The sequence below is a fragment of the Oncorhynchus nerka genome, linkage group LG10 (genome assembly GCF_034236695.1).
Source record: "Oncorhynchus nerka isolate Pitt River linkage group LG10, Oner_Uvic_2.0, whole genome shotgun sequence".
Classification (NCBI taxonomy): Eukaryota; Metazoa; Chordata; class Actinopteri; order Salmoniformes; family Salmonidae; genus Oncorhynchus; species Oncorhynchus nerka.
In genome coordinates this window covers 54,861,494-54,889,329 of record NC_088405.1, presented here as the reverse complement: position 1 = coordinate 54,889,329, position 27,836 = coordinate 54,861,494, and the positions used below count along the sequence as shown (strand labels likewise).

The 27,836-nt window shown below is 41.6% G+C and overlaps 1 protein-coding gene and 1 long non-coding RNA gene across 2 annotated transcripts; one reads left to right on the top strand and one right to left on the bottom strand.

Moving 5' to 3' along the window:
* Window positions 1–992: 992 nt before the first annotated feature.
* LOC115135644 (uncharacterized) lies at window positions 993–3,634 on the bottom strand. Its single transcript, XR_003864512.2, has 4 exons — window positions 3,460–3,634; window positions 2,893–3,238; window positions 2,282–2,425; window positions 993–2,179 (listed from the first exon to the last, which is right to left on the bottom strand). It is a non-coding gene; the product is annotated as an uncharacterized LOC115135644 (long non-coding RNA).
* Window positions 3,635–5,919: 2,285 nt separating this feature from the next.
* Window positions 5,920–13,246, top strand: LOC115135641 (protein cornichon homolog 2-like). The gene is made up of 6 exons (XM_029670541.2): window positions 5,920–6,392; window positions 8,705–8,773; window positions 9,142–9,189; window positions 10,798–10,910; window positions 10,993–11,136; window positions 11,332–13,246. The coding sequence occupies exons 1-6, from the start codon at window positions 6,342–6,344 to the stop codon at window positions 11,357–11,359; spliced, it is 453 nt and encodes a 150-aa protein (XP_029526401.1). The 5' UTR covers window positions 5,920–6,341; the 3' UTR covers window positions 11,360–13,246.
* Window positions 13,247–27,836: the final 14,590 nt, after the last annotated feature.

The window sequence follows — 27,836 nt, the reverse complement described above, 5'->3', positions numbered from 1 at the left end:
CCATTTGGCCAAAATGACCATCGTTATGTTAGGAGGAAAAAGGGTGAGGCTTGCAAGCCAAAGAACACCATCCCAACCATGAAGCACGGGGGTGGCAGCATCATGTTGTGGGGGTGCTTTGCTGCTGGAGGGACTGGTGCACTTCACAAAATAGATGGCATCATGAGGCAGGAACATTATGTGGATATATTGAAGCAACATCTCAAGACATCAGTTAAAGCTTGGTCGCAAATGGATCTTCCAAATGGACAATGACCCCAAGCATACTTCCAAAGTTGTGGCAAAATGGCTTAAGGACAACAAAGTCAAGGTATTGAATGGCCATCACAAAGCCCTGACGTCAATCCCATAGAAAATCTGTGGGCAGAACTGAAAAAGCGTGTGCGAGCAAGGAGGCCTACAAACCTGACTCAGTTACACCAGCTCTGTCAGGAGGAATGGGCCAAAATTCACCCAACTTATAGTGGGAAGCTTGTGGCTACCTGAAACGTTTGACCCAAGTTAAACAATTTAAAGGCAATGCTACCAAATACTAATTGAGTGCATGTTATCTTGACCCACTGGGAATGTGATGAAAGAAATAAAGGTTGAAATAAATAATTCACTCTACTATTATTCTGACATTTCACATTCTTAAAATAAAGTGGTGATCCTAACTGACCTAAGACAGGACATTTTTACTAGGATTAAATGTCAGGAATTGTGAAAAACTGAGTTTAAATGTATTTGGCTAAGGTGTATGTAAACTTCCAACTTCAACGGTAGAAGCTGACATGGAAAAGTACTGAAGTAGATCACTAAGCAACTGCACAATCATTACAACAAGCGGAAAGAGACATCGACTCCCACATTCCCCTTTCCGCAGACCTAAGATGGCGAGTTGAGACTGCCTCTCCCTGGATCATACACTCACACCTAACTATTAAATCAATAAAAAAATAGGTTGCTTTTGTTACATTGTTAGATAGATGAATAAGAAAAAGAGACGCGAGTCAAGTTAAGAAGTTTAATGGTTTGCTTATGTAGCAATGATACAAACCATACATCAGGGTACTTGAACTTGACCAATTAAGTGATAATGCCCGAGGAGCCGGTGTTTGGAGGATATATTGGCACGGGTATTGTTAAGCTCAAGACAAAGTCCAGGGCATTATCACTTTTATACAATGGTTTACCAACATACTCAAATTCTGACTGACATATTTTCATTAAAAACATTATTTTGATGAATTTATTCATACTATTTCATCCTTCCACAAGACAGAGTCCCGGGTTGCTACCCAAGCGGTGGTTCGTTCTGTCGGTTGCTAGAGACTCGAACCAGTCGTTCAGTCTTTTTGTTCTGTATCTATGGATGTGACCCTGTCGTTCATTCTAAATGTTCCATTTCCATACTGGCTGGCAATGTTCTTATCCCTTGCTTGCTAGCTAGCCAACTACTGCTAACTTACAGTCACATCAAACATTGCAGACAAAATAATAACAGTAGCTGCATTTGCATAAGCTGTTTTCTAGTAACATTTATTTGGATACATCCATAACAATGAGCTAATGAGGCGCAATTTCGCCTGGCATAGAAAATGTGCTCTCTCCTCAGGACACTGTTGTTCAGAGGAGCTAGTCAACAACACAGCTAACACAATCACTTCAAAAGGAGATGCTTTTTATAGTGGAGATCAAGTTTATAAGTTGCTTGGTTTGGCTGATGTGACAGTGGATTGTGAAGTCAGATGGAACAGAGTAAATAGACTTCATAGATTTAGCCGGTGGTAACTTGTGGAATAGACACCTGCTGGAATGCGGTTTTAACCAATCAACATTCAGGATTAGAACCACCCGTTGTATAATATGAATGAACCTTTTACAGGACAGTTTCATCCCCCCCAAAATGTACTGAGCTGAGCCAAACCCAGTGTGCCAAAATGTACTGCGCTGGCCTGGTTGCGTATCTAACAAAAAATGCGCCAAAGTCCTGATGAATGTATCATTTGAGTACAGGGAAAGACTCCAAGGCTGGCTGAGAAGACCAGCAGACCCAGTCTAAGAACAGGGCTTGTACAGGGAAAGACAGACAGACCTGGTGTTGACCTGTGCAGGTGTCTATCTTGTCTGAGTCTGCGATGAAGGCCATGTCTCTAACCCACTCTGGCACCCGCAGGTCCAGCCAGTCATTACGCACCTGCAGCATAAAGAAGCTGTGTCAACGCACCCAACACCGAAACATAACATACTATGTACAGTCCCACTGTAATTCCTTGAAATGTAGTTGTTAGACTCTTACATTCTTGGAGGCAAAGACCGGTGTTTCAGGTCTCTCCGGATCCCAGGCCTTCAGGCCATTCTCTTTCCCTCCTGTAGCCACTTGGCTGCGCTGCTAGGGATTCTGTCACATCCAAAAAACATTCTTCCCAATATTTATTCCAACCTAGATATAGGGACAGGGGTTATGTTCAAAAAAATGTCAGTCAACGTCAATCGCTCATAAGTATATAGTATCCATCTGCAATGTAACAACCTCTAGGAAGCCTGAGTGGTATTCTGGCAAAATCAAATGTTATTTATAAAGCCTTTTTTACACCAGCAGATGTCACAAAGTGCTGTACAGAAACCCAACCTAAAACCCCAAACAGCAAGCAATGCAGATGTAGAAGCACCATACAGGAGTTGTTGTTCATTCACTTTGTCTGTATTGCCCTCCTTCCAGACCCTCAGCAGTCCTGTCTCCACACACATGATCAGAAAACGCAGAGACACACAGGGAGAGAGTCACCCAGTGTCTACATCAGGATCCTCAACACATGACCACAGAGCTGCTAGTGTGTATTGACAGTGTGCATGAACAACAGCTCCTGTATCGTGTTATGACCAGTCTCTTTATCTACACAACTATACCGGTCTGTGGCGGCGAGTCCTGTGAACCTGCCCTGGTTGCTCTCCCCACACTGTCTGGTCTCAGTAATGATGCCCTTCTCTGTGCTGAACCTCTTCACTGTGCCATTCACAGACCCCACCTAGAACTGACAAGACAGGTAAGTAACACAATAGCCCTACAACCACAATGCAAACATTCAGACCTATGTGCACTCTAAACACATCAATGACCAACAGATCAGACATCATCAAGGGCTCCATTACTCTCCTGTGGATCTCCCCAGCCCAGGACACACACTTCCTGGTCCCGACTGAGGCAGTTCATCTCACAGAAGTTGAATGCCTGTTTTTTTTGATAGGCTCACACCTAATGAAACAAACACACAGTGTAAATGATAGCCATTTAAATATCCTGATAGTGTACATGGTCATCATTCCTAAAACAATCTGTGATGCATTAGGGAAAGGTACTGTCAAGCTAGGGAAGTTAGCTAGCAAACACGTGGGCTGCTAGATAGCTAGCTCTAACAAATAGCACACACAACAAAATGACAGCATGGCTAATTTACGGAGTTATATCAATTTTACCTTTCAAGCCCTGTTTCTGATCCAACTGATACTGAACAAACTTGACTTATGTCTTCCATGAACAAGAAAGAAAATATTGTCAAGAAAACAACAACAAATGTTCTAACACGTTAATGGCGTGTCCAAAATGTCATCCGTAGGGATACGCTACTCACCGGAATTCTGTTACGACCTACATTTTCATATATAAAATATGCAGCAGATGGTGCTCTTGAGCTTTACATTTTATATCAGTCCAAGCAATCCAAAATCCACAGACATTATTGCACACAAATAATATTAGTCACTGAGATATTTAAGGGCCATACAGTACATACACACCGTGCACAGAAAAAAAAACACAAGACACCAACAAAGAACAAATTCATTTTGTTGTTGTTTCTACATTATGTACGATTTCATTACTTCATTTTCAAAATGTGTTTTTGTTTAATTTCCTTGTTGTATGATGTTTTTTTCTCACATTTTCACATTTGTAATCGTTGAGGTAGAGTAGGGGACAGGCAGAGGAGAAAGTGGCTAATCAATCAGAGGAGAGTTTGAGTCTTCAGGTCACCCTGGGGGATTTACCAGAAACTAGCTGTTGGGACAGATTTAGTGGGTGACAAAAGACGGGCCAGGGATGGGGATTACGGGGAAACAGCATGGGCACTTTAAAATCAAAAGTCAAAGATTTGTGGGAATTAAAAAAGTGTGGAAATCCTCCCAAGAGAAGAGGGCCAGAGAGACTGACAATGTCAGGGTAGAAATGGATGAGAGTGAAAACAGCAGGACCACAGAAAGAGAGAGGTAGCTTGGAGAGAACAGAGAAGGGAGGGAAAGAAAGTAACAGAAATAATCCCATAATTACAAGAAAAGAGTGAAAGCCTTTTCATCTTTCTTGAAAGGACTGAAGAATAGGACACCAGTGTCATATGACAAAGGGGAAGAAGGAGTGAGAGCGAGAGAGAGCAGGAGACGAAGAGAGAGAAGGAGACAAAGAGAGAGCAAGCGAGAAAGAGAGAGCGAGGAGAGACAAAGGGAGAGCGAGCGAGAAAGGGAGCAGAGGGAGGGATAGATAGAGACAAACAAGGGGAGCTGACAAAAAAAGATTCAAAGCTTGCCCTGCCCCCTCATCCATATCTGGGGAACAAGGGAATACGGCAACAGATACAAGCCAGGGAGAGAGGGACCAAGAGAGAGAGAGGGGGAGACCTCGAGAGAGAGAGAGAGAGAGAGAGAGAGAGAGAGAGAGAGAGAGAGAGAGAGAGAGAGACTGTTGAATGAACTTGGCCATTATATTCTAGGGAGATACAAAACATTGCTTTATCAGACAGTCAGAAAGAGAAGAAGAGACTGAGGAGAACAGAAGATGAGGGAGAGTCTTTCTTCAAAATCGTTCCATTCTTTTTTTTAGAGGAAGAAAAGAGAAAGCATAAGGGGGAGTTTTGGAGAGAGAGAAGCGAAAGAGGAGGGGGGGACGAGATAAATAATGAATTAACTTAGACTTCTAAGGGCTGTGGAGATGTTTTTCCTTTCTTGAGAAAAATAATCGTACCAAAATGACAAAAAACATCTTAACATCTGACATAGTTGATTCTCTAAATGTAGTTTTTTCACCCTGCAAGTGAGCACTGAAAAGCATATGAGTGAAGAAATCTCATGGACGCGACTGAGATGGATAGAGAAAGGCAAGACAGAAAATTCTGACATGGTGTCAACCCATATTGACAGAGACAAAGTGTGGAGAGGAAGAAGTGGGATATTCAGTGACAGACGCATCTACCCCCAGACACAGGTACACTCTGATCAATATTAAGATCAATCAAAATATCCATTGTCATCATCACAGATGATATTTATCCTGATACATCGTTCATCAGTCTTTATTGCTTCTAGACTTCAGCATGGAGTGCCTAAGAATGATATCATATTGCAGTTTGTTTATATTCTACTCTATACATTATAACACCATTTATCAAATCATTTCAAGCTATTATTGTTAAAGTGATCATTTGATTGTAAGCTAATAATCTTTGCTAGTTTTGTTATTCTATGATCACTAATAGCTATCATTGTACGAATATTTGTTTAATTGTACATGTATGAATTGCTGTTCTTGGATGAAAAGCAAAATCCTTCCTCTTTACATGAGTGGAAAATTATTATATGACTCTAAAAGTATAAACAGTCATCACTTTCTTAACAGCATATCTGCTCTGTTTAAAACCATTGAAATATCAGAATTGAATAAAAAACATATCTTCTGAATAATATCTAATACCATTTACCACCATTTTTTCTATTACAGATGTTTAATAACAATTATATTGTTCTTGAAATATGTGCCATCTTCAGTGGCAAAGTGGACATTATAAAAGGGAGAGGGGACAGACACGTTAAGTGCACAAAAATTCCTGTCTGTCAGAATCAGAGGCTGGGGCCAGAGGAGAGAGCATTGCTCAGCTGTAGCTGTTCTCCCTGAACAACTGTGCCTGTCGACCGCTTTACAAAGTCTATGTGTGGAAAGCCTTTGCACAGTGAAGGAGAAAAGCTTTTGCACAGACACATGAAAAGGGAAGAGGAACTCAAGAAGGACCAACTGTGTAACCTAGATAAGCTGAAATAGAAAGACCACAGCAGACTGGAGAGCAGGGCAGGATTTCTATCTTCCAGAACTTCTACTCCTCACTTGGACAATAAGGGCTCTCAATACAACTTGAGAGGGAGGACAGTCAGAGTGTCAGGGGGAGGGAGAGAGGAAGAACAGACAATAACCTCCTGAGAGAAAGGAGGGATAGTCCGCAATAGAGAGAGGAGGGGAAGTTCCCCCTCTCTCGACCCATCTCATCGTCAGGCTGGCTGGTGCAGCCACGGCGTTCACCTTCGCAGCCTTCTGCTACATGCTCACCTTAGTGCTGTGTGCTGCACTCATCTTCTTCGTCATCTGGCAGGTGAGTTGAGCTCACACACACACTCACTCACTTAAACCATGTTTTTAGACTCTGGGTGATGGTGATTCTCACTTAAACCATGTTTTTAGACTCTGGGTGATGGTGATTCTCACCTAAACCATGTTTTTAGACTCTGGGTGATGGTGATTCTCACCTAAACCATGTTTTTAAACTCTGGGTGATGATTCTCACAGCAACCATTTTTTAGACTCTGGGTGATGGTGATTCTCACTTAAACCATGTTTTTAGACTCTGATGGTGATTCTCATGTTTTTAGACCTTAAATAAATGAGACTCTGGGTGATGGTCTGTAACCATGTTTTTAAACTGGGGGATGAAATAATTCTCTTGTGTGAAATACTCATATTAAATAAAGAATTGGTTGGTCTGTAACCAAGGTGAAATAATCGAAGAAATATATATAATTCCAGGTGATGACTAATAGTAGAATGAGACAATACAATAAGTGTAGCGTAGCCATTGGTTGGTGTGAATGTGTGTCCATGTGCCCATGTGTGACTCATTATTTTTGTTATTTATATCAGTACTGTAGGTCTGTGTGTGTGTGGGTTTGGTGTGTGTGTGTGTGAGAGACACCCAAAACCGGAAGTCTATTATTAATATGAGCTAGTCTCCCGATGGGCTCCCGAGTGGCGCAGCGGTCTAAGGCACTTCACCTCAGTGCTAGAGGAGTCACTACAGACCCTGGTTCCATTCCAGGCTGTATCACAACTGTCCATGATTGGGAGTCCCATAGGGCGGTGCACAATTGGCCCAGCGTCGTCTGCGTTTGGCCGGAGCAGGCCGTCATTGTTAATAAGAATTCTTTCTTAACTGGCTTGCTTGACTAGTTAAATAAAAGGTTAAACAAATCAAAAATAATCCCGTAAGTGTTCAATTGGGTTGAGACCTGGTGACACACACACACACACACACACACACATGTGTTCCTTTGACATCCCTCTTTCAAAGTCACTGAGATCTCTTCTTCTAGACATGGTAGCCAAAATAATGGGCAACTGGGCATTTAAAAGAAAGCAGGAACCACACCTTTGTGGAAGCACCTGCTTTCAATATACTTTGTATCCCTCATTAACCCGTGTTTCCTTTATTTTAGCAGTTACCTGTATATTTGTGTACCAGCTTACTGACTGCAGAATGATTAATGGAATTTGTACAGGCGTCAATGGAGACCTCTGCACAATCAGTATTCTGCCTGTCTAAAGCCTCAGACACAGACTGCACAATAGCCAGAGACCATCTCTCTCAGCTGTAGCCTTCTATCTAGGGAAGGGATAGGCAACCCTTTACCTGGAGAGTCGCAGGCACTGCAGGATTTTGTTCCAACTAGGCACCACACCTGACCAACTGAGCTAATTGATCAGTTCAGTGATTGCCTAAATTCAACACACCTGGTTTTCCAGGTTGGTTAAATAAAATAAACATGAAGTGCCTGCGTCTCTCCAGGACCAAGTTTGCCTACCTCCCTAGACGGAGACATTGTTCATTTGAAATTCAACACAGCATTATCACATCAATACAAAAGACTGGCTTGAAATAACTAAAGTATTGACTAATGAATTGACTAGTGGGTGAGAATGCACTGCATATGAGTCAGTCAATGTGTGAGTCTGTGAGAGAGATGGGGGAGGGAAAGAGTCTGTCTGTCTCTGTGTGTGAAGAGAAGGTGAAAAGGGGGAGAGAGAGAGAGTGTGTGTATGTGTCAGCAACGAACCATGTTATTGAGAATGCTTATTAAATTATAATTTTGTTCCACCCCTTCCCCCCCATCTGCCTCCATCCATGGTCCCCCCCCCCCCCATCTCTGTGTGGCTCTCAACCAATGACACGGCTTGTTCACTTTTATAGTAACCATGGTGCCCGCTAAGGGATCATCGGATCACCATGGAAACTGCATCTGTTTACAACAGAGAAGAGCATGAAACAGAGAAGGGGGAGTGACATAGATCGATAAAGGTATTGTTGAGAGTAAAAGACAGATGTGGAGATGGTGATTGGTCTCTGATAGGGAAAGATGGATGTCACAGGGAGAGAAGAACGTTGAGAGGCGGAAAGGGATGCTTAGATGGAGATCTCAGAGAGCGAGAAAGAGAGAGTCAGAGTATGCGAAAGGTGCAAAAGGGTGAGTAGAGGTATGGGGATGGAAAACTGAAGATAAGAAATATTGAGGAAAAAAAACTAGCTAAAAAGGTATGTGATTGGTTTGAATGAGAATAACACAGTGAAAGAACACATTTAGATATATCCAACGGCAGAAAGTTTACCCATATACACTGTACATGTCTTTTTAGATTATTGCGTTTGACGAGCTGCGCACAGACTTCAAGAACCCAATCGATCAGAGCAACCCCACCAGAGCGGTAAGGCCCCATGCCTTATGAGAGGGATTGGAATTCTGTGAAGTGTGATCCAGTTCTATCCGTGTCCACCTACAGTCACTGCCACTCAGCTGTGAAGAGCAGAGCACCGTAGACAGACAGGCACACATAGACCATGGACACGTATTCAAATATAAGATTTTTGTTTATTTTGATTGGTTTATTTATCTTCTTCTATCTTCTCTTTATTTACCTTCTATTTTGCCAAGTAGTATTTTTGCAATATTGTACAAAAGAACATTCTGAAACAGAGCCAACACCAGGGAAGTGCGATTATTACTTTTGTGAGGGTGTTTGGCAATAATATTAGCTAGATATCTGACTCTCCTTTCTCTCTGTTCACTTTTCAGAGGGAAAGAATTCTGAATATTGAAAGAATCTGCAACTTGCTGCGGAAGGTGAGTGAGTGGCTCCCAGCCCATGTATACACACACACCTAGTGGTGGTGTGGAGGATGAGAGTGACAGAAGGGCACCAGAGAACCTTGAAAAAATATATATGCATCTATTTTGAGGACTGAGATCGAATGATTCACATCTCTCCTCCTTCCTGTAGCCCACCTCCTTAATCTCGTTCACTCTCTCAAACTCACAACAATCACACACCACACACCAGCCTGGTCTCATAGACTAGATATAACATAATAATGTAAATCCGAGACACTCAAATTAGTATTATATGTTGCGTTTGATACGGTAAGTGATGGAAAAGTACCCTATTGTCATACTTGAGAAAGTATACCTTAATAGAAAGTTGCTCAAGTAAAAGTCAGCCGGTAAAATACTACTCCAGTAAAAGTCTAAAAGTATTTTGTTTTAAATATACTTAAGTATCAAAAGTAAATGTAATTGCTAAAATATACTTAAGTATAAATCATTTTAAATTCCTTATATTAAGCAAAGCAGACGGCACCATTTTCTTGCTTTTCAAATGTATGGACAGCCAGGGGCGCACTCCCACACTCAGACATTATTTACAAAATACGCATTTGTGTTTAGTGAGTCCACCAGGCCAGAGGCAGTTTGGATGACTACGTGTTTCTTGATTATATGCTTGAATTTAACAATTTTTCTGTCCTGCTAAGCATTCAAAATGTAACTTTTGGTTGTCAGGGAAAATGTATGAAGTACAAGTGCAATATTTGGTTACATAAGACAGATGGGAACTTGTACCGTGAACATATAATGCAAACGTCTAGCACCAGGGAACCCAAATGTCTAGCAACCCAAAGATTGCGAGTTCGAACCTCATCACGGTAGTTGAGGCTGCTGAGGGGAACACGGCTCATAAAAATAGCTGGAACGGAGCGAATGGAATGGCATCAAACACATGTAAACCATGTGTTGATGTATTTGATATCATTCCACCGATTAGCAACTTTGACTGCTTAATACTTTTGAGCTACTTTGCAATTACTTAGCATGTTATCTAACCCTTCAACTAACCATAACCCTAACCCTAACCGTAACCCTTTAACCTAACTCCTAAACCCCTAACCCTAACACCTAGCCTAGCTAACATTAGCCAGCTAGCTAATGTTAGCCACTTAGCCACCTAGCTAGAATTAGTAACCTATCATACATTTTGCAAATTCGTAACATATTGTACGAATGGGTGATGGAAATCCACAAATGAATACATACCATACGAAACGTAACATATCATAGTAAATGTAGCGTCTCGGATTTACGTACATAATAATACAAAATGCTCTGAGACCAGGTTGCGCACACACTATAAAATTAACTGGCTTTCCACACTGCCACCCCGCCCTCATTTCCTCTGTCAGTGTTAATGGGCAAGCTATAGAGCCAATGAGGGGAGATTGAAGGAGGGAACACCTGCAGGCCTGCATCATTTTAAGAAAATCATAACTAAACTCTATCACTCTCATTCATATGAAAATTGCAGCTTTTTCAAAGCATTTTGTCCTGAAGTGTTAATGATAATGACAGAGTTTGCATTTGTGTGGCCATATGCAGCCTAACGGTCTGTATTATTCCTAGCTGGTGGTGCCAGAATACTCCATCCATGGGCTGTTCTGCCTGATGTTCATGTGTGCTGGAGAGTGGGTCACCCTGGGCCTAAACATTCCCCTGCTCTTCTACCATCTTTGGAGGTACACAACACAATCAACTTCCAGCATTCTATCACAAGGCTTTTTAGTTGTATCTGTTGTAAAGAAAGCTCTCTCTCGTCAGGTTTTTCCATCGGCCAGCAGATGGGTCAGAGGTCATGTATGATCCTGTCAGTGTGATGAATTCTGACATCCTGAACTACTGTCAGAAGGAGTCTTGGTGTAAGCTGGGCTTCTACCTGCTCTCCTTCTTCTACTACCTGTACAGGTGAGGTCCTATTAATAAAGCCATCTCTCATCAGTCCAGCCGGTTCATTGGTGAACGTTGATCTGTACGAATGGGAGCCTCCTCTTCTTGCTGCACAATAACCGCTGTCAGTTGTTACTGCTTGGCAATGTCACATTCCTTCTAACACTGGTGTCCTCCTGTTCTCTTTTCTGCCTCTCTCTCTGTCCTTGACAGTATGGTCTATGCCTTGGTGAGTTTCTAAACACAGTATAGAAGGCCAAGAGGAGATTGAAAGACAGAGAAAGAGAACGACTAAGACCGGGTGATGTCACTCACCCCTCTTTCTCACCACCCATTACTCCATCATCACAGACCATGATTTGCTCTCCTCAAATCTTTGGATGGAGGGACGAACCTTGGAGGACATTGTGAGGAAATAAGGCAAAGCAAAGAGACGTTGTTGCACCTGCTCAAGACTGCAATCCATCTAGAAGAGGAGGAGCAGACATAGAAGAGCCACAAAGGAGGAGGAATGAAATAAAGAAGAGAAAGAGAGAACACATCTCAACTAGTATACGTGTTGCCTTGATCTGACCACATCACTTCTTAGGGCCTGCAGGTCTCCTCTGCTATTCTGAGTATTACAGTCACTCAACTGTGAATTTATAAACTTTGTGTTGCCTAAGTCCTAAAGTAGATGTTGCAGATTCATATCCTTCCATTCCAATAAACCTTTTTAGAAAAGAGAATACAAAATGCACAAAACGTATTTAGTTCTTCTACCGATTTGGTATTTCAATAATTCAGTAGTTGTGGTAGATAATTTTCTGAGGATATGAATAGTTGTTTCATCAGATAAATACACCATTCAATGCTACTATTTCGAACCAGCGTGATGGTAATTGTGTTATTCAAAAATATAAAATGTATGAACTCATAAATTACATGCGATGGGCATAAGCTTCTGTGAAGGATCGCGGACAACCCGGAGTGGTGTTTGAGTCTAGGTCCACTCCAGTCAAGGCACTATCTCCCAGATCCCAGTCCCCACCCAGGGAAAACAGGCACATTTCATTCCAACACAAAATTATTCAGGATTGAAATGGATGTTTTGACTCTCGGTGACTATTCTGTGTTTGTCTGTTCTGTTCTAGGCAGGAAGGGCTGATTTCACCAATACTTTCCAAAGAGCTCTGCGCTCCGTGATTCTAGATCACGGAAACCTCATTCAAGAAAAGCAATTTTAAATTCACAACAACAGCAATGTGATCATAGCCTAGGAGAGATGACTGTACATGGGATCGTATTTCCTCTGTGGAATAATACTGTGTGACACAAGTAGCAGACGAGGCTGCTGAAGATGATGATAGATCGGTCTGCTGTGATGACTATGTCAAGCGCAGTAAACCTTCTCACATAGAACACTATGGTTGGACTTACATAACTGTTCTTACTCAAGTGTTACAGTGAATGTTGGCAGACACTTGACTCTTGGTTCATTTCAAAGCCGTGACTTAGCTGGCGCTGCCCTCATCATCATGTAACCATAGCTCTGTGTGTAGCTCATTGATGATGATCACACTGTGTAATTTTAAACTCATTAGAGAAATGAGTCGTACTGGAACTTGAAAAATACTGTGTGATCATTTGTTTACCATAAACTGACCATAATTGTAGTAATTAATTGTGTACGACAAGTCCGATAGGGTTCATGTTGGCATCTGAACACAGAGCCCTGCATTATAGTGGAGCCACTCACATTTGAGTAATGTGTCAATGTTGTTCAGCTAGGTTTCTTGTGCCAAGACATACAGTATGTTCTGTTCATCATGACAGTTCCCTCCAAAACAGGACAACAACCCTTCAACCCTGACAACAATGTGAGTAAATCACAGACAGTCGCTAAAGCACAAAACAGGGGGGTCACAAAGGAGAGGAAATATAGCTAGGTTGACCATCAATGAATGTCATAATGCAGTTTATCAGAATGAATGAATTAATATACAGTATATTGAAGAATAACTATTTGATAATATCTTTTACACATCTCTCATCACTGTATGCTATATTTGTTGGTGTGCTAGTTTGTATTCATTATAATACAATATGATATACAGTACACACAGCAATTCACATATTCTAATAAAATAGCAATGTGTTACAATATTATGTGGTACAACTATTATGTTACTATATACAGTACCAGTCAAACGTTTGGACACACCTACAGATTCAAGGGTTTCTTTATTTTTACTATTTTCTATATTGTGGAATAATAGTGAAGACATCAAAACTATCAAACAACACATATGGAATCAAAATATATTTTATATTTGAGATTCTTCAAAGTAGCCACCTTTTGCCTTGATGACAGTTTTGCACACTCTTGGCATTCTGTCAACCAGCTTCATGAGGGAGTCACCTGGAATGCATTTCAATTAACAGGTGTGCCTTGTTAAAATTTAATTTGTGGAATTCCCTTCCTTCTTAGTGCATTTGAGCCAATCAGTTGTGTTGTGACAAGGTAGGGGTGGTATACAGAAGATAGCCCTATTTGGTAAAAGACCAAGTCCATATTATGGCACGAACAGCTCAAATAAGAAAAGAGAAACGACAGTCCATCATTACTTTGAGACATGAAGTTCAGTCGATTTCAAGAACTTTGAAAGTTTATTCAAGTGCAGTCGCAAAAACCATCCAGCGCTGTGATGAAACTGGCTCTCATCAGGACCGCCACAGGAATGGAAGACCCAGAGTTACCTCTGCTGCATAAGATAAGTTCATTAGAGTTGCCAGCCTCAGAAATTGCAGCCCAAATAAATGCTTCACAGAGTTCAAGTAACAGACACATCTCAACATCAACTGTTCAGAGGAGAATGCGTGAATCAGGCCTTCATCAAATCAAAGTTTATTTGTCGAGTATGCCGAATACAACAGGTGTTATAGTGAAATGCTTACTTACAGGTTCTAACCAATAGGGCAAAAAGGTATTAGGTGAACAATAGGTAAGTAAAGAAATAAAACAACAGTAAAAATATAGGCTCTATACAGTAGCGAGGCTATAAAAGTAGCGAGGCTACATACAGACACGGGTTAGTCAGGCTGATCGAGGTAGTATGTAGATATGGTTAAAGTGACTATGCATATATGATGAACAGAGAGTAGCAGTAGCGTAAAAGAGGGATTGGCAGATGGCAGGACACAATGCAGATAGTCAAGTTAGCCAATGTGCGGGAGCACTGGTTGGTCGGCCCAATTGAGGTAGTATGTACATTAATGTTTATTTAAAGTGACTATGCATATATGATAAACAGAGAGTAGCAGCCATGTAAAAAGAGGGGGTGGGACACACACAATGCAAATAGTCTGGGTAGCCATGTGATTACCTGTTCAGGAGTCTTATGGCTTGGGGGTAAAAACTGTTGTGAAGCCTTTTTGTCCTAGACTTGGCACTCCGGTACCGCTTGCCATGCGGTAGTAGAGAGAACAGTCTATGACTGGGGTGGCTGGGGTCTTTGACATTTTTAAGGTCTTCCTGACACCGCCTGGTGTACAGGTCCTGGATGGCAGGTAGCTTAGCCCCAGTGATGTACTGGCCCGTACGCACTATCCTCTGTAGTGCCTTCATGGTCGAACTTCTGCAAAGAAACCACTACTAAAATACAACAATAATAAGAAGAGACTTGCCTGGGCCAAGAAACACGAGTAATGGACATTAGACCGGTGGAAATCTGTCCTTTGGTCTGATGAGTCCACATTTTAGATTTTTGGTTCCAACCGGCATATCTTTGTGAGACACAGAGTAGGTGAACGGATGATCTCTGCATGTGTAATTCTCACTGTGAAGCATGGAGGAGGAGGTGTGGGGGTATAGAGGTGCTTTGCTGGTGAGACTGTCAGTGATTTATTTAGAATTCAAGGCACACTTAAGTCCTGCATCAGATGACCTGGCCTCCACAATCACCCGACCTCAACCCAATTGAGATGGTTTGGGATGAGCTGGACCACAGAGTGAAGGAAAAGCAGCCAACCAGTGATCAGCATATGTGGGACGTCTTCAAGACAGTTGGGAAAGAATTCTAGATGAAGCTGTTTGAGAGAATGCCAAGAGTGTGCAAAGCTGTCATCAAGGCAAATGGTGGCTACTTTGAAGAATCTCAAATATATTTTACTTTGTTAAACCCTTTCTTGGTCACTTCATGTCTCAAAGTAATGATGGACTGTCATTTCTCTTTGCTAATTTGAGCTGTTCTTGCCATAATATGGACTTGGTCTTTTACCAAATAGGGCTATCTTCTGTATACCACCCCTACCTTGTTACAACACAACTGATTGGCTCAAACGCATTAAGAAGGAAAGAAATTCCACAAATTAACTTTCAACAACGCACACCTGTTAATTGAAATGCATTCCAGGTGACTACCTCATGAAGCTGGTTGAGAGAATGCCAAGAGTGTGCAAACCTGTCATCAAGGCAAAGGGTGGCTACATTGAAGAATCTCAAATATAAAATATATTTTGATTTGTTTAACACTGTTTTGGATACTATGTGATTCCATATGTGTTATTTCATAGTTTTGATGTCTTCACTATTATTCTACAATGTAGAAAATAGTAAAACTTTGAGAAAAAACTTTGAATGAGTAGGTGTGTCCAAACATTTGACTGGTACTGTATATTTGTTAATAATTTGATTCGGTGATCTGGTAGTGGTGCACTGGGTGTTTATAGTTAAACATGCAAGTGATGGAAATTCAATGTTTTATTTTGTCTCAGCTGTAAGGAACAGGTGATCAAGAGAAAATTGGAAGAAGGGAAAGGGAAAGTATAGTGCAGCAGAAGGAGCCAATACGTTGTGTGTAGTTAAAGGTTTACACGGGTTTGAATTCTGAAGGCTTTTATGTCTCTATCCCAAGAAATTCCGTCTGCTATGGACTGGAGGGAACATAGAGTACAGGGCACACACCACGAGAAGAATACAATAAACAACAGCTCAGGATTGTACATCTACGAGAGAACAAGTATGATGGAGGAAGTGAGTGTGTTAATTATGGGGGTTGGAGGGGCTGTGGGCGGAGTGGGTGAGGGAGAGTTGGAGCGGTAGAGACAGACAACCTGACATAGAGTGAATCACATGTTCCAGTGTCACCATGGCAACCGAATTGAGTTAGGGTGAGTCAGTAGGAAACTATATTTTCCTCACTCTATTGCTCTTACTCAAAACTCTGCTAAGCGTGTGCTAAAGCTTGGAGAATAAATTAACTATGGAAAACACATACAACACTTAAGTGGAATGAATGGTAGAAGTAGAGGCATATACACGATATAGATCAAATCGTATCCTTATTAAACTCAGACACACAGCAAAACATCTCTCTACATCACACACACAAGTCGTATTATATACACAACACATGTGTACGTAAGGATTCACATAAATGCAACCCCCCCCCCTCTCAGATACTAATACCACATCTTTAATTCATTCTATGGCTCTTCCTTATTTTGCCCCCTCTGCAATAATCATTTTCTCAACTCTGTCACTGCACACTCTCCCTTCTCTCTGCCTCCAGGGAGATGTTTCCATGGAAACTGGTTACAATAAATATGTTTGAAACATAAAGTACGTGATTGGCATATGCGCACGCACGCACACACACACACACGCACGCACACACACACACACACACACACACACACAGAGAATAATACCCAGAACAAATTAAAAATACTCTGTTCGTTTTATTCACTAGGATGTCTACTTGGTGCATATACTGTACTCGCCTCCTTATGAAGTGTAAGCAAGACATCAAGCAATGTTAGGACTTAGACATAGTGTGTCCACGCATGCAGGGAGCAGTGTAAGTAATTGGTGGTATGTAACGCCCACTGATGTATAGTTGACAAAGACGGTAATTAATACTTTACAAAATTCTTGGGTTTCTAGAAGTGAACCCATCCCCTATATTTGGAAGTAATTTCCACAAGCTAAGGTAGAGAGCCAGAGAGAAGGGAGGGGCATTGGAGAGAGATATGAATTATACATTAGAGAAGATTTCAGATAATTATACCTGGCCAGAAATAAGAATATACCTTAGCTGGAAGGGAAGGAGAGATGGGGAAATGGATAGAGTGATGAAATACTGGGTATTAGGGGAAAAAAGAGGGTGATTTGGAGATAGCTGGGTGAGCGAGACAGGGGAATCTGGATGGGATTATTAAACAACTGGGCATATGGACTGAAAAGACAAACGAGAGTATTAAATACTCTCCATTTGGGTTGTGTCAGTTGAGGATCTGGCATGACGTGACAGCCTATATTTAGACTGCATGCAATCTATGAGCATGCATGTGTGAGCTGAATTGACTGAACTGGTGGATACAAGTCTCAGTAAACTGAATATGTATGTGTGTTATGTAGTATGTTCCCAGTGAGTCCGTATGGCTGGAGACAAGCCTGGCTCTCTGAATAAAAAACGCAACCTATGCATAACATTTGCATGTCTTCCTTTTTTTGGGCAGCGATACGGCTATGGCTAACTCACAAATAGATTTCCCCAATCTGCAGCCCAATCTGCAACATACAATTGAAGAAGCAAGACTTCTACACTGGGGCTTATTTTCCACTAAATCTCACAGTAAAAGGCACATGCATGCTAATATGTCAATAAAGGTATAGGCGAATGAACACAATGTATACCCTCCCCCCTTCTCTCTCTCCAAGGACACTCTCTCACTGTATTTCTCTCTCACTGTATTTCTCTCTCTCTCTCTCAAACACACACACCTGCTTTGTTTTGATGCCCAACTTGCACCTTAAAATGCATTCTGAAGAGAGCCCAGATCCATAAATGAACAGGTTGTAGGCGTCGCAGTTCATGACAAACATAGTTGAAAACAACAAAAGACAGGTCTTCCCTCGCTTTTAGTCTCATCTCTTTGCTGCTGTGTCAAGCTGTGAAATATAACACTGAAACAGCTGGGGAATAGGGACCACATGTTGGTGTGAGGAATGCGACAGATTCTGTTTTTGAGTGATGCACAAACACATGACTATTAATATTATAGAATACTATAACACTTTCTGACAAAAAATGTACTAGAACAAAATGAACCATGTAAACAGAGTGGTATGGGATTTAATAAGCCCCAAGCAAACAAAGAATGTACACATGGATGTTCACGCTGAAGCACATAGCACCTTCGGAAAACACGTTGTCACGGCAACGGGAACGGGCATCTGCAAGCGTTACTGTTGCAATCTGAAAGGAAACGGATGGAGGATGGGACAGGGTGGGGATAGGGGGTGGATAGAAGTGTCGTTATTGACTGAGCTATCAAGGAGAAAGGGAAGGAGGGGGAAAGAAAGAGGGGTAATGGGATGTGCTGTTGTGTTACACATCTCACTGGGCACACTGGTTGAATCTACGTCGTTTCCACATCATCATTCAAATGAAATTACGTTGAACCAACGTCAAATAGACGTTGAATTGACATCTGTGGACAGTGGGATAATTCTAAAAAGGTCAGAGTGTTATGCCTAGGGCTAACAAATATTTCGGAAAAGAACGACAAAGTAAAAAGGACTGGGTTTTGAAAACTGTCTTGAGACATACATTTGTTTAATTTAATTATCTTAGAAAGCACTGAAGCACATTGCCTCGTCATTTACAGCAAAATGTATTTTTCATAAAAGTGTATTTGTATTTTACTCAATCAAGGAAAAGCAGATCTGTAAGACATCAGATATCTTATGTGTGTAAATTGTGTATAAAATCTAAGACAAAGTGTATTATCAGTGAACCACCTTCAAACAGTAGCCTACTAAAAATGTTTCAGTGTGTTCTTTGGTTTTATAACTGCCCAATGTCATCCACTCTTGCAGAGTTAGGTGTCCATTTTAGTCATCCATTCTAGCAGAGTTAGGTGCCCATTTTGGTGCATAATATCACAGTAGGACTGAGTTCCACTATATAATTAGCTGGCACTCAACCCTGACAGCGCTCTCTCTTTGCACTCTACCTGACACTGATGAATAGATATTATCAGCACTTACAGAATCAACACTCAATACACACCCACACACTGTGACTCTCTCTCTCTCTCTCTCACACACACACACACACACACACACACACTTTCTGCCAATGTGCACACAGGTGATTTTCTATAGAAATAGTGAACTAGAACAATAGTATATGACAATGAAGACGCTACTTGACTGACACCTGGTGGTAGAAACTGCACAATTAAGCGCATTACTCACCTAAAAAAAGCTGCACAAGGAAAGGTAGATTCAGGGTTGGCAGCTTTCCTCAAAAAATGTTATACTTGGAAAACAATGTAGTTTTTCGGCTACTACTATATTGTACCACGGCCAACATGGCATTTCTCATTTATATTCACACTACCGTTCAAAAGGTTAGGGTCACTTAGAAATGTCCTTGTTTTTGAAAGAAAAGCAAATTTTATATCCATTAAAATAACATAAAGTTGATCAGTAAAATGTTGGAAACGCCTAATCATTCAAGGATTTTTCTTTATTTGGACTATTTTCTAAATTGTAGAATAATAGTGAAGACATCAAAACTATGACAAAAACACATATGGAATCATGTAGCAAACAAAAAAGTGTTAAACAAATCTAAATATTTTTTCAATTTTAGATTCTCCAAAAATAGCCAGCCTTTGCCTTGATGACAGCTTTGCACACTTTTGGCATTCACTCAACAAGCTTCACCTGGAATGCTTTTCCAACAGTCTTGAAAGAGTTATTCTGAGTTATCCACATATTCTGAGCACTTGTTGGCTGCTTTTCCTTCACTCTGCGGGCCAGCTCATCCCAAACCATCTCAATTGGGTTGAGGTCGGGTGATTGTGGAGGCCGGTCACCTGATGCAGCACTCCATCACTCTCCTTCTTTGTCAAATAGCCCTTACACAGCCTAGACGGGTGTTGGGTCATTGTCCTATTGAAAAACAAATGATAGCCCCACTGTGCGCAAACCAGATGGGATGGCCTATTGCTGCAGAATCTTGTGGTATCCATGCTGGTTAAGTGTGCCTGGAATTCTAAATAAATTACTGACAGTCTCACCAGCAAAGCACCCCCACACCTCCTCCTCCCGTGCTTCACAGTGGGAACCACACATGCGGGGATCATCCATTCACCTACTCTGCATTTTGGTTGGAACCAAAAATCTCAAATTTGACACATCAGACCAAAGGACAGACTTTCATTGCAGTTCCAACCGCCGTGTGTCTTTGTGAGACGCAGAGTGGGTGAACCGATGATCTCTGCATGTGTGGTTCTCGCTGTGAAGCATTGGAGGAGGAGGTGTGATGGCGTGTGGGTGCTTTGCTGGTGACACTGTCAGTGATTTATTTAGAACTCAAGGCACACTTAACCAGCATGGCCACAGAATTCTGCAGCGATACGACATCCCATCTGGTTTGCACTTATTGGGACTATCATTTGTTTTTCAACAGGACAATGACCTAACACACCTCCAGGCTCTGTAAAGGCTATTTGACCAAGAAGGAGAGTGATGCAGTGTTGCAGCAGATGACCTGGCCTGCACAACCATTCGACCACCCTCTCAGGCCCCAGAGCCTGAGCAGGGAATTTGAGGTTTCGAATGACTGAAGGAGCGAGAATATACAGTACCAGTCAAAGGTTTGGACATAATAGTACAAATAAAGAAAACCCCTTGAATGAGTACGTGTCCAAACTTTTGACTGGTACTGCATACTAAAAAAAAATGGTGTAGTTTGTGTTGATTATTGTAACCTTTGTCTTCCCCCTTTTGGAATTGACTTTTTCTTTCAAAATGTTTCACCACCGTCCAGTGGGTGGCGACAATACACATTTTCTGTGTGTAGTTCGCCATTAAACTTGAAGAAAAATGGGTCCATTTTACCGGTTGCATCCATTTCCGGTTTGAGAAACGTTTCAAAACTCTGGTCGAAGAGGTTGGGTCGTTACTATTTACCACAGCTACAACGTCATAAACCCCGCCTATTAACTCTCCTGCTGTGTTCCGGTCGAATTGGACCGATTTCCAAATTTTCTCTCTGAAAAATGTAGTTCATTTAATCTGACTGTCATAAGGTTCCATGACTTTGTCCACACAGGGCATCTGATCACACAAAATACATTTGGATGATTTTCATAAAATTTGGGGTGTTTATTTATCTTTTGTACACCTGTGGTGTTCCTGGTCAAAAATGACAGGTCATTAGAAATGAATGAGTGAGACTACAATTAGTGTATAAAATTGAGTTCAGGCACATTCCCATTCATCAGATGGACACACTTCCTCTCCCAGACCTGCACACACACACACACACACACACACACACACACACACACACTCACTCCCCTTCTTGGCTTCCATAGCAACCCCCACAGGAACCTTTCCCCAATAGAATCTTTCCCCCGCGGGGAAAGCAAGCAATGCAGGTGTAGAAGCACGGTGGCTAGGAAAAACTCCCTAGAAAGGCCAAAACCTAGGAAGAAACCTAGAGAGGAACCAGGCTATGAGGGGTGGCCAGTCCTCTTCTGGCTGTGCTGGGTGGAGATAACAGAACATGGCCAAGATGTTCAAATGTTCATAAATGACCAGCATGGTCAAATAATAATAATCACAGTAGTTGTCGAGGGTGCAAGAAGTCAGCACCTCAGGAGCAAATGTCAGTTGGCTTTTCATAGCCAATCATTGAGAGTATCTCTACCGCTCCTACTGTCTCTAGAGAGTTGAAAACAGCAGGTCTGGGACAGGTAGCACGATAACCCTGAAGGAGCTGCAAAGCTCCACAGCGGAGATTAGAGTATCTGTCCATAGGATCACTTTAAGCCGTACACTGCACAGAGCTGGGCTCGGAGTGGCCAGAGAGAGTGGCCAGAAAAAAATAAGCAAACATGTTTGGTGTTCACCAAAAGGCATGTGGAAGACTCCCCAAACATATGGAAGAAGGTACTCTGGTCAGATGAGACTAAAATTGAACCTTTTGGCCATCAAGGAAAATGCTATGTCTGGTGCAAACCCAACACGTCTCATCACACTGAGAACTCCATCCCCACAGTGAAGCATGGTGGTGGCAGCATCATGCTGTGACTGGGAAACTGGTCAGAATTGAAGGAATGATGGATGGTGCTAAATACAGGGAAATTCTTGAGGGAAACCTGTTTTAGTCTTCCAGAGATGTGAGACTGGGACGGAGGTTCACCTTCCAGCAGGACAATGACCCTAAGCATACTGCTACACCAGCGGAACCCATCCAACTTGAAGGACCTGGAGCAGTATTGCCAGGCAAAAATCCCAGTGGCTAGATGTGCCAAGCTTATAGAGACATGCCCCACTTGCTGCTGTAATTGCTGGTGGCTCTACAAAGCATTGACTTTGGGGGGGGGGGGGTGAATAGCTATGCACGCTGAAGTTTTCAGGTTTTTTTTGTCTTATTTCTTGTTTGTTTCACAATAAAAAATATGTTGCATCTTCAGTGGTAAGCATGTTGTGTAAATCAAATTATACAAACCCCCAAAAATACATTTTAATTTCAGGTTGTAAGGCAACAAAATAGGACAAATGCCAAGGGGTGAATACTTTCGCAAGCCACTGTATGTGTTCCTAGCCGCCCGAAAGGTGATGCGCCAAGGTGGGACAACCTCTATGGGAAATGCTTGAGACATGACAGAGAGTATTAAGAGTAAGAACACGGCCTTTGTGTTGGAGGTGCAGTCATAACTCAATATTTTTGTTTCGGGTTTGGCTGCTTGGAGAATTGTTGTCATATCTGATCCAGTGGGGAAATCACACAGGAAGACGTGATGATGCCCTACTGTCAGATATGTTTTTTGAAGCTGCTGAAGTATAATCCATCCTCCCTGTTAGATATGGAACCATGGTCATATCCAAGATCACTTTGGCAGATAAGAGTGATCTTGGCATACTGGTTGAGATAAGGCCAAAGACTATTCTCATATCATCGGTCAGTGTGACTTGTAAACGTTGTCCAATACATTAAATAAATTGAGAATGTGCATTTGGAACTACCTTGTGTTCATGCCAGAGTCCATTTAATCACTGGTTCTTAACCACGACCAGAAGGACAGCCTGTCATACAACTGTTCAATTTTCCCAATGTAATATAACTATCAAATCAGTGCAGAGTACCACTTTCTTTCCTCACTGAGTTTTATTGTATTTAATCACAGTGAATATCAGCCCAATTCCAAATGTAATTCCAAATGACAGAACCTGGTCCAAGTCCATTGCTCACATGTGTGAATGGTCATGTCAATGTTTGACTGGTGAGACACAGCAGACAGGCTTTGGGGGAAATAGTTTGATGAGTTGGCGTTTGGTCCCTCCTTGCTTAATTTTGGTACCACATTCAGAAAGCGCCTGTTATATTGGATCTTTGTTTTAGCCTACCAGTCTTAATTCGTCTCCTGCTTGTCCACCTGTGAGAATGGTTCAAAACAAAGGGTCAGAAGTGTGGCCTCTTCAAAGCAAACTTACCAGAAGTGCAAGTCATGAAGAATATGCCACATTCATTTTAGTAGTTAATTTAATTTCTATTAAACACAAAATCCCACCTTGGGAGTAGGTCCCCTGACATTCCATGCTCTGGCCAAGGAGCTTGGACTGGGATAGGAAAAGGGAAACATGAATCAAAGTAAGCCCCTCCAAATAATCTCTTGAAATAATGGTACACAAATAAATGAATCAGACCTAAATAATTTCACATATTTACAGTAATGTTCTAAATCCTTAGTTGCTACATAATTATTTTTGTAACTTTTAAATGAATGATATGAAATACAAAATGCCCAGCCTGGTCTCAGACTAGATGTAACATAGTAACTATAAATCTGTGACATTCAAATTAGTATGATATATTACATTTAGTATGGTTACATAAGATCGATGGTTACTAAAGGCAAAAACTAAAGTAGGGTGGTTTGTCAAGGTGGATGGGTGGCCGAACCCTTTAACCTAACTACTAAACTTAACACTAACCCCTAGCCTAGCTAAACGTAGCCATCTAGCTAGAATTTGTATCATATAATACGTTTTGAAAATTCGTAACATATAATAAGATTTGTAATTCGTAGGTCGGTAGCCAATTGGTTAGAGTATTGGGCCAGTAACCGAAAGGTTGCTAGATCAAATCCTCGAGCTAACAAGGTAAAAATCTGTCGTTCTGCCCCTGAACAGGGCAGTTAACACACTGCTCCCCGGTAGGCCGTCATTGTAAATAAGAATTTGTTCTTAACTGACTTGCCTAGTTAAAAAAAAAAATATATAAATATATATATCATACAAAATGGGTGATGAACATCCACAAATTAACACATAACATACTAAATGGAGTGTCTTGGATTTACGTACAGAATAATACGAAATGCTCTGAGATCAGGTTGCAGTGCTTCTTGCACATCGTTCAACTCCTACCCCATCAGTACCCAAAATGTAAGCTTTTTTTTTGTTCCAATGTTTGTAAACAAACACTTTATAGCCTCACAACATGGTTAAAACGATCATTTTTACATCATACTGTAGATAGTCAGTCCTTGCATCCATAGCTGTCAATGAATTTGAGAGGGGTTACATTTCTCCAGGCACATCCCTCAGCTTTGAACCAAAACAGAGCTGGGGTGAGCATTTGGTTATTGTTTCAATTAAGGACTAGATTTAATTATTGATTACTTGCCTCCCAACAGTCTGGGGGTAACCTCAAGTGTGCTGAACTCCAGTGCAGACTGGCTGAACACAGCATTGCCCTGCAGGGGCACACAACCTGGTTATCACAGGACAGTCCTTCCAATTCCTCAATATGAGCCTTGGGAATTCCTCAATATGAGCCTTGGGGAGAAGGGAAGAAAATAAAGAGCTGAATACCTTTCAGTAACCAGTTTTCCATCCAACCATTTAATGCGGATGACTTACCTGATGCGACCGGGCTGATGGAAACATGAAATGCTGGTACAATTATATAAATGCCGACAGACAATTTGTTTGTTTGACACGATGGGATCTTTTTATGTCTGTAAAGTGTATTATTCTAGAAATGGCGGTGGAAACTCCTTTATGTGCAAATATTGATATAATATAAATGTATTGAAGTAATAAGTTACACTACATAAGCAAAAGTATGTGGACACCTGCTCGTCTAACATCTCATTCCAAAATCATGGGCATTAATATGGAGTTGGTTCCCCCTTTGCTGCTATAACAGCCTCCACTCTTGTGGGAAGACTTCCAATTAGATGTTGGAACATTGCTGCGGGGACTTGCTTCCATTCAGCCACAAGAGCATTAGCGAGGTTGGGCACTGATGTTGGGTGATTAGGCCTGGCTCGCAGTCGGCGTTCCAATTCATCACAAAGGTGTTCGATGGGATTGAGGTCAGGGCTCTGTGCAGGCCAGTCAAGTTCTTCCACACCGATCTCGACAAACCATTTCTGTATGGACCTTGCTTTGTTCATGGGGGGCAGTGTCATGCTGAAACAGGAAAGGGCCTTCCCCAAACTGTCGCCATAAAGTTGGAAGCACAGAATCTTCTAGAATGTAATTTTATGCTGTAGCATTGAGATTCTTCCTTTCGCTGGAACTAAGGGGCTTAGCCTGAACCATGAAAAACAGCCCCTGACCATTATTCCTCCTCCAAACTGTACAATTGGCACTATGCATTGGTGCAGGTAGCGTTCTCCTGGCATCCTCCAAACCCAGATTAGTCCGACAGACTGCCAGAAGGTGAAGAGTAATTCATCCCTCCAGAGAACGCGTTTCCTCTACTCCAGAGTCCAATGGCAGTGAGCTTTACACCACTCCAGCCAACACTTAGCATTGCACATGGTGATCTTAGGCTTGTGTGCGGCTGCTCTGCCATGGAAACCAATTTCATGAAGCTCCCGGCTAACAGTTATTGTGCTGACCTTGCTTCCAGAGGCAGTTTGGATCTCCGTAGTTAGGGTTGCTAACGATGACAGAGGTGGGCCGTTGTTGCTCCTAGACGTTTCCACTTCACAATAACAGCACTTACAGTTGACCGGGGCAGCTCTGGCAGGGCAGAAATTTGATGAACTGACTTGTTGGAAAGGTGGCAGCCTATGACGGTGCCACGTTGAAAGTCACTGAGCTCTTCAGTAAGGCCATTCTACTGCCAGTGTGTGTCTATGGAAATGGCATGGCTGTGTGATCGATTTTATACACCTGTCAGCAATGAGTGTGACTAAAATAGCTCAATCCACATACTTTGTACAGTGTACTAATAACAAAGGGACTCAAGTTTCATGATATTTTAAATATCGCCTATTAAGAAGTTGTCCTTGTTGACATTTAAGTCGACAGGAAATATCAAGAGACTCTGGCTAGTCAAATCAAAGTGTATTTGTCACGTGCACAGGATACAAGAAGAGTGGAGGCTGCTTTAGCAGCAAAGGAGGGACCAACTCCATGTTAAAGCCCATGATTTTGGAATGAGATGTTTGACAAGCAGGTGTTCACATACTTTCGGTCATGTAGTGTATGTTACAACACAGAGTTTAAATGTATTTTATATCTCACCAAAAAGTCGCAGGTCAGCAAGCGTTTCACCTGTCATCTGGACCAAAAGGCCATATTAGCATGGGCAACACCATTGAGGGCATCCACCATTTTAACACAGGCAGATTTTAATGTAGTCAACTAGGTGGGACTTCCAACTTCATTGGCTGATCCCACCTGGTGACCCTGACGGAGTCATGTCCAACTGGGTCATAAGGAGGGATGAGCCAATCGTGAAGAAGAAAATGAACAACTTTAAAATTTCTCAATTTCTGTCACAGACGCTATAGTGGCACAGATACAAAGACGAGTCCTCTATCTTTATGGTCTTGACTAAAGCTGTGTTCAAATACCCATAATAACATATTGTATACTACATACTTAAAGAGTATATACTACATACTATAAGTTCATTTTAGTATACTGTAAACGAACAGTATCCTTTCAGTTGAGCGTGCTTTGCCTGTCTACCGGTAGTTGATGCTGTTGCTATGCAACCTACTTGTAAATTCAACCTGGAGTGCCAGAGTACGCTAATTCACAAATTCAAAGATTTCGCTCTTGAGTGTTCAGAGTGCACACTGGCTGCTCTGGCAGAGGAGTAGGGTTGTTCCTAGCATTCTGACCTCACAATGGCAGTCAAGCACCCAAGCTAACTGTCTAGCTACTTCCAAACACAAATGAGAGAATACTTCACTCTGATCATTTTAATCACACTAGCAGAGCTGGTTAGGCAGTTTATGCAGAGCATTGGTGACTGTAACTGTGTTGCTGGATTTTTTTGCCGACTTTTACTGATGCCGGGCCACATTTAGGTTTTTTTACATGTATTTTTATTTAACTAGGCAAGTCAGTTAAGAACAAATTCTTATTTACAATGACAGCCTACCACATCCAACCGGTGTTGAGCGTTTGTAAATTCATTAGTTGTTCCTATGAATGATGTGAATAATCAAGTCAATAAATGTTGGGTAGTTAGTTAGATAGCATAAAGTAAATACACTGGCAAGTTCGATGTACTAGTAGCCAACTAACGTTACAGTAGGTAGCTAAACATACCAGGTACATACTGCTGTAATGATATGCGGTTCCTAAGGATAGCTAGGCTTACAAATTGTCAGCCAACATAACGTGTAACGTAATTTACTTTATTACATTGTTCAACATTTTCTTAACATTTGTCATA

Coding starts and splice junctions, on each gene's coding strand:
- LOC115135641 (XM_029670541.2), top strand. CDS start 6,342: ATGCTCACCTTAGTGCTGTGTGCTGCACTCATCTTCTTCGTCATCTGG. Junction 8,774..9,141: donor AGAGCAACCCCACCAGAGCG/GTAAGGCCCCAT, acceptor TTCACTTTTCAG/AGGGAAAGAATTCTGAATAT. Junction 9,190..10,797: donor TCTGCAACTTGCTGCGGAAG/GTGAGTGAGTGG, acceptor TATTATTCCTAG/CTGGTGGTGCCAGAATACTC.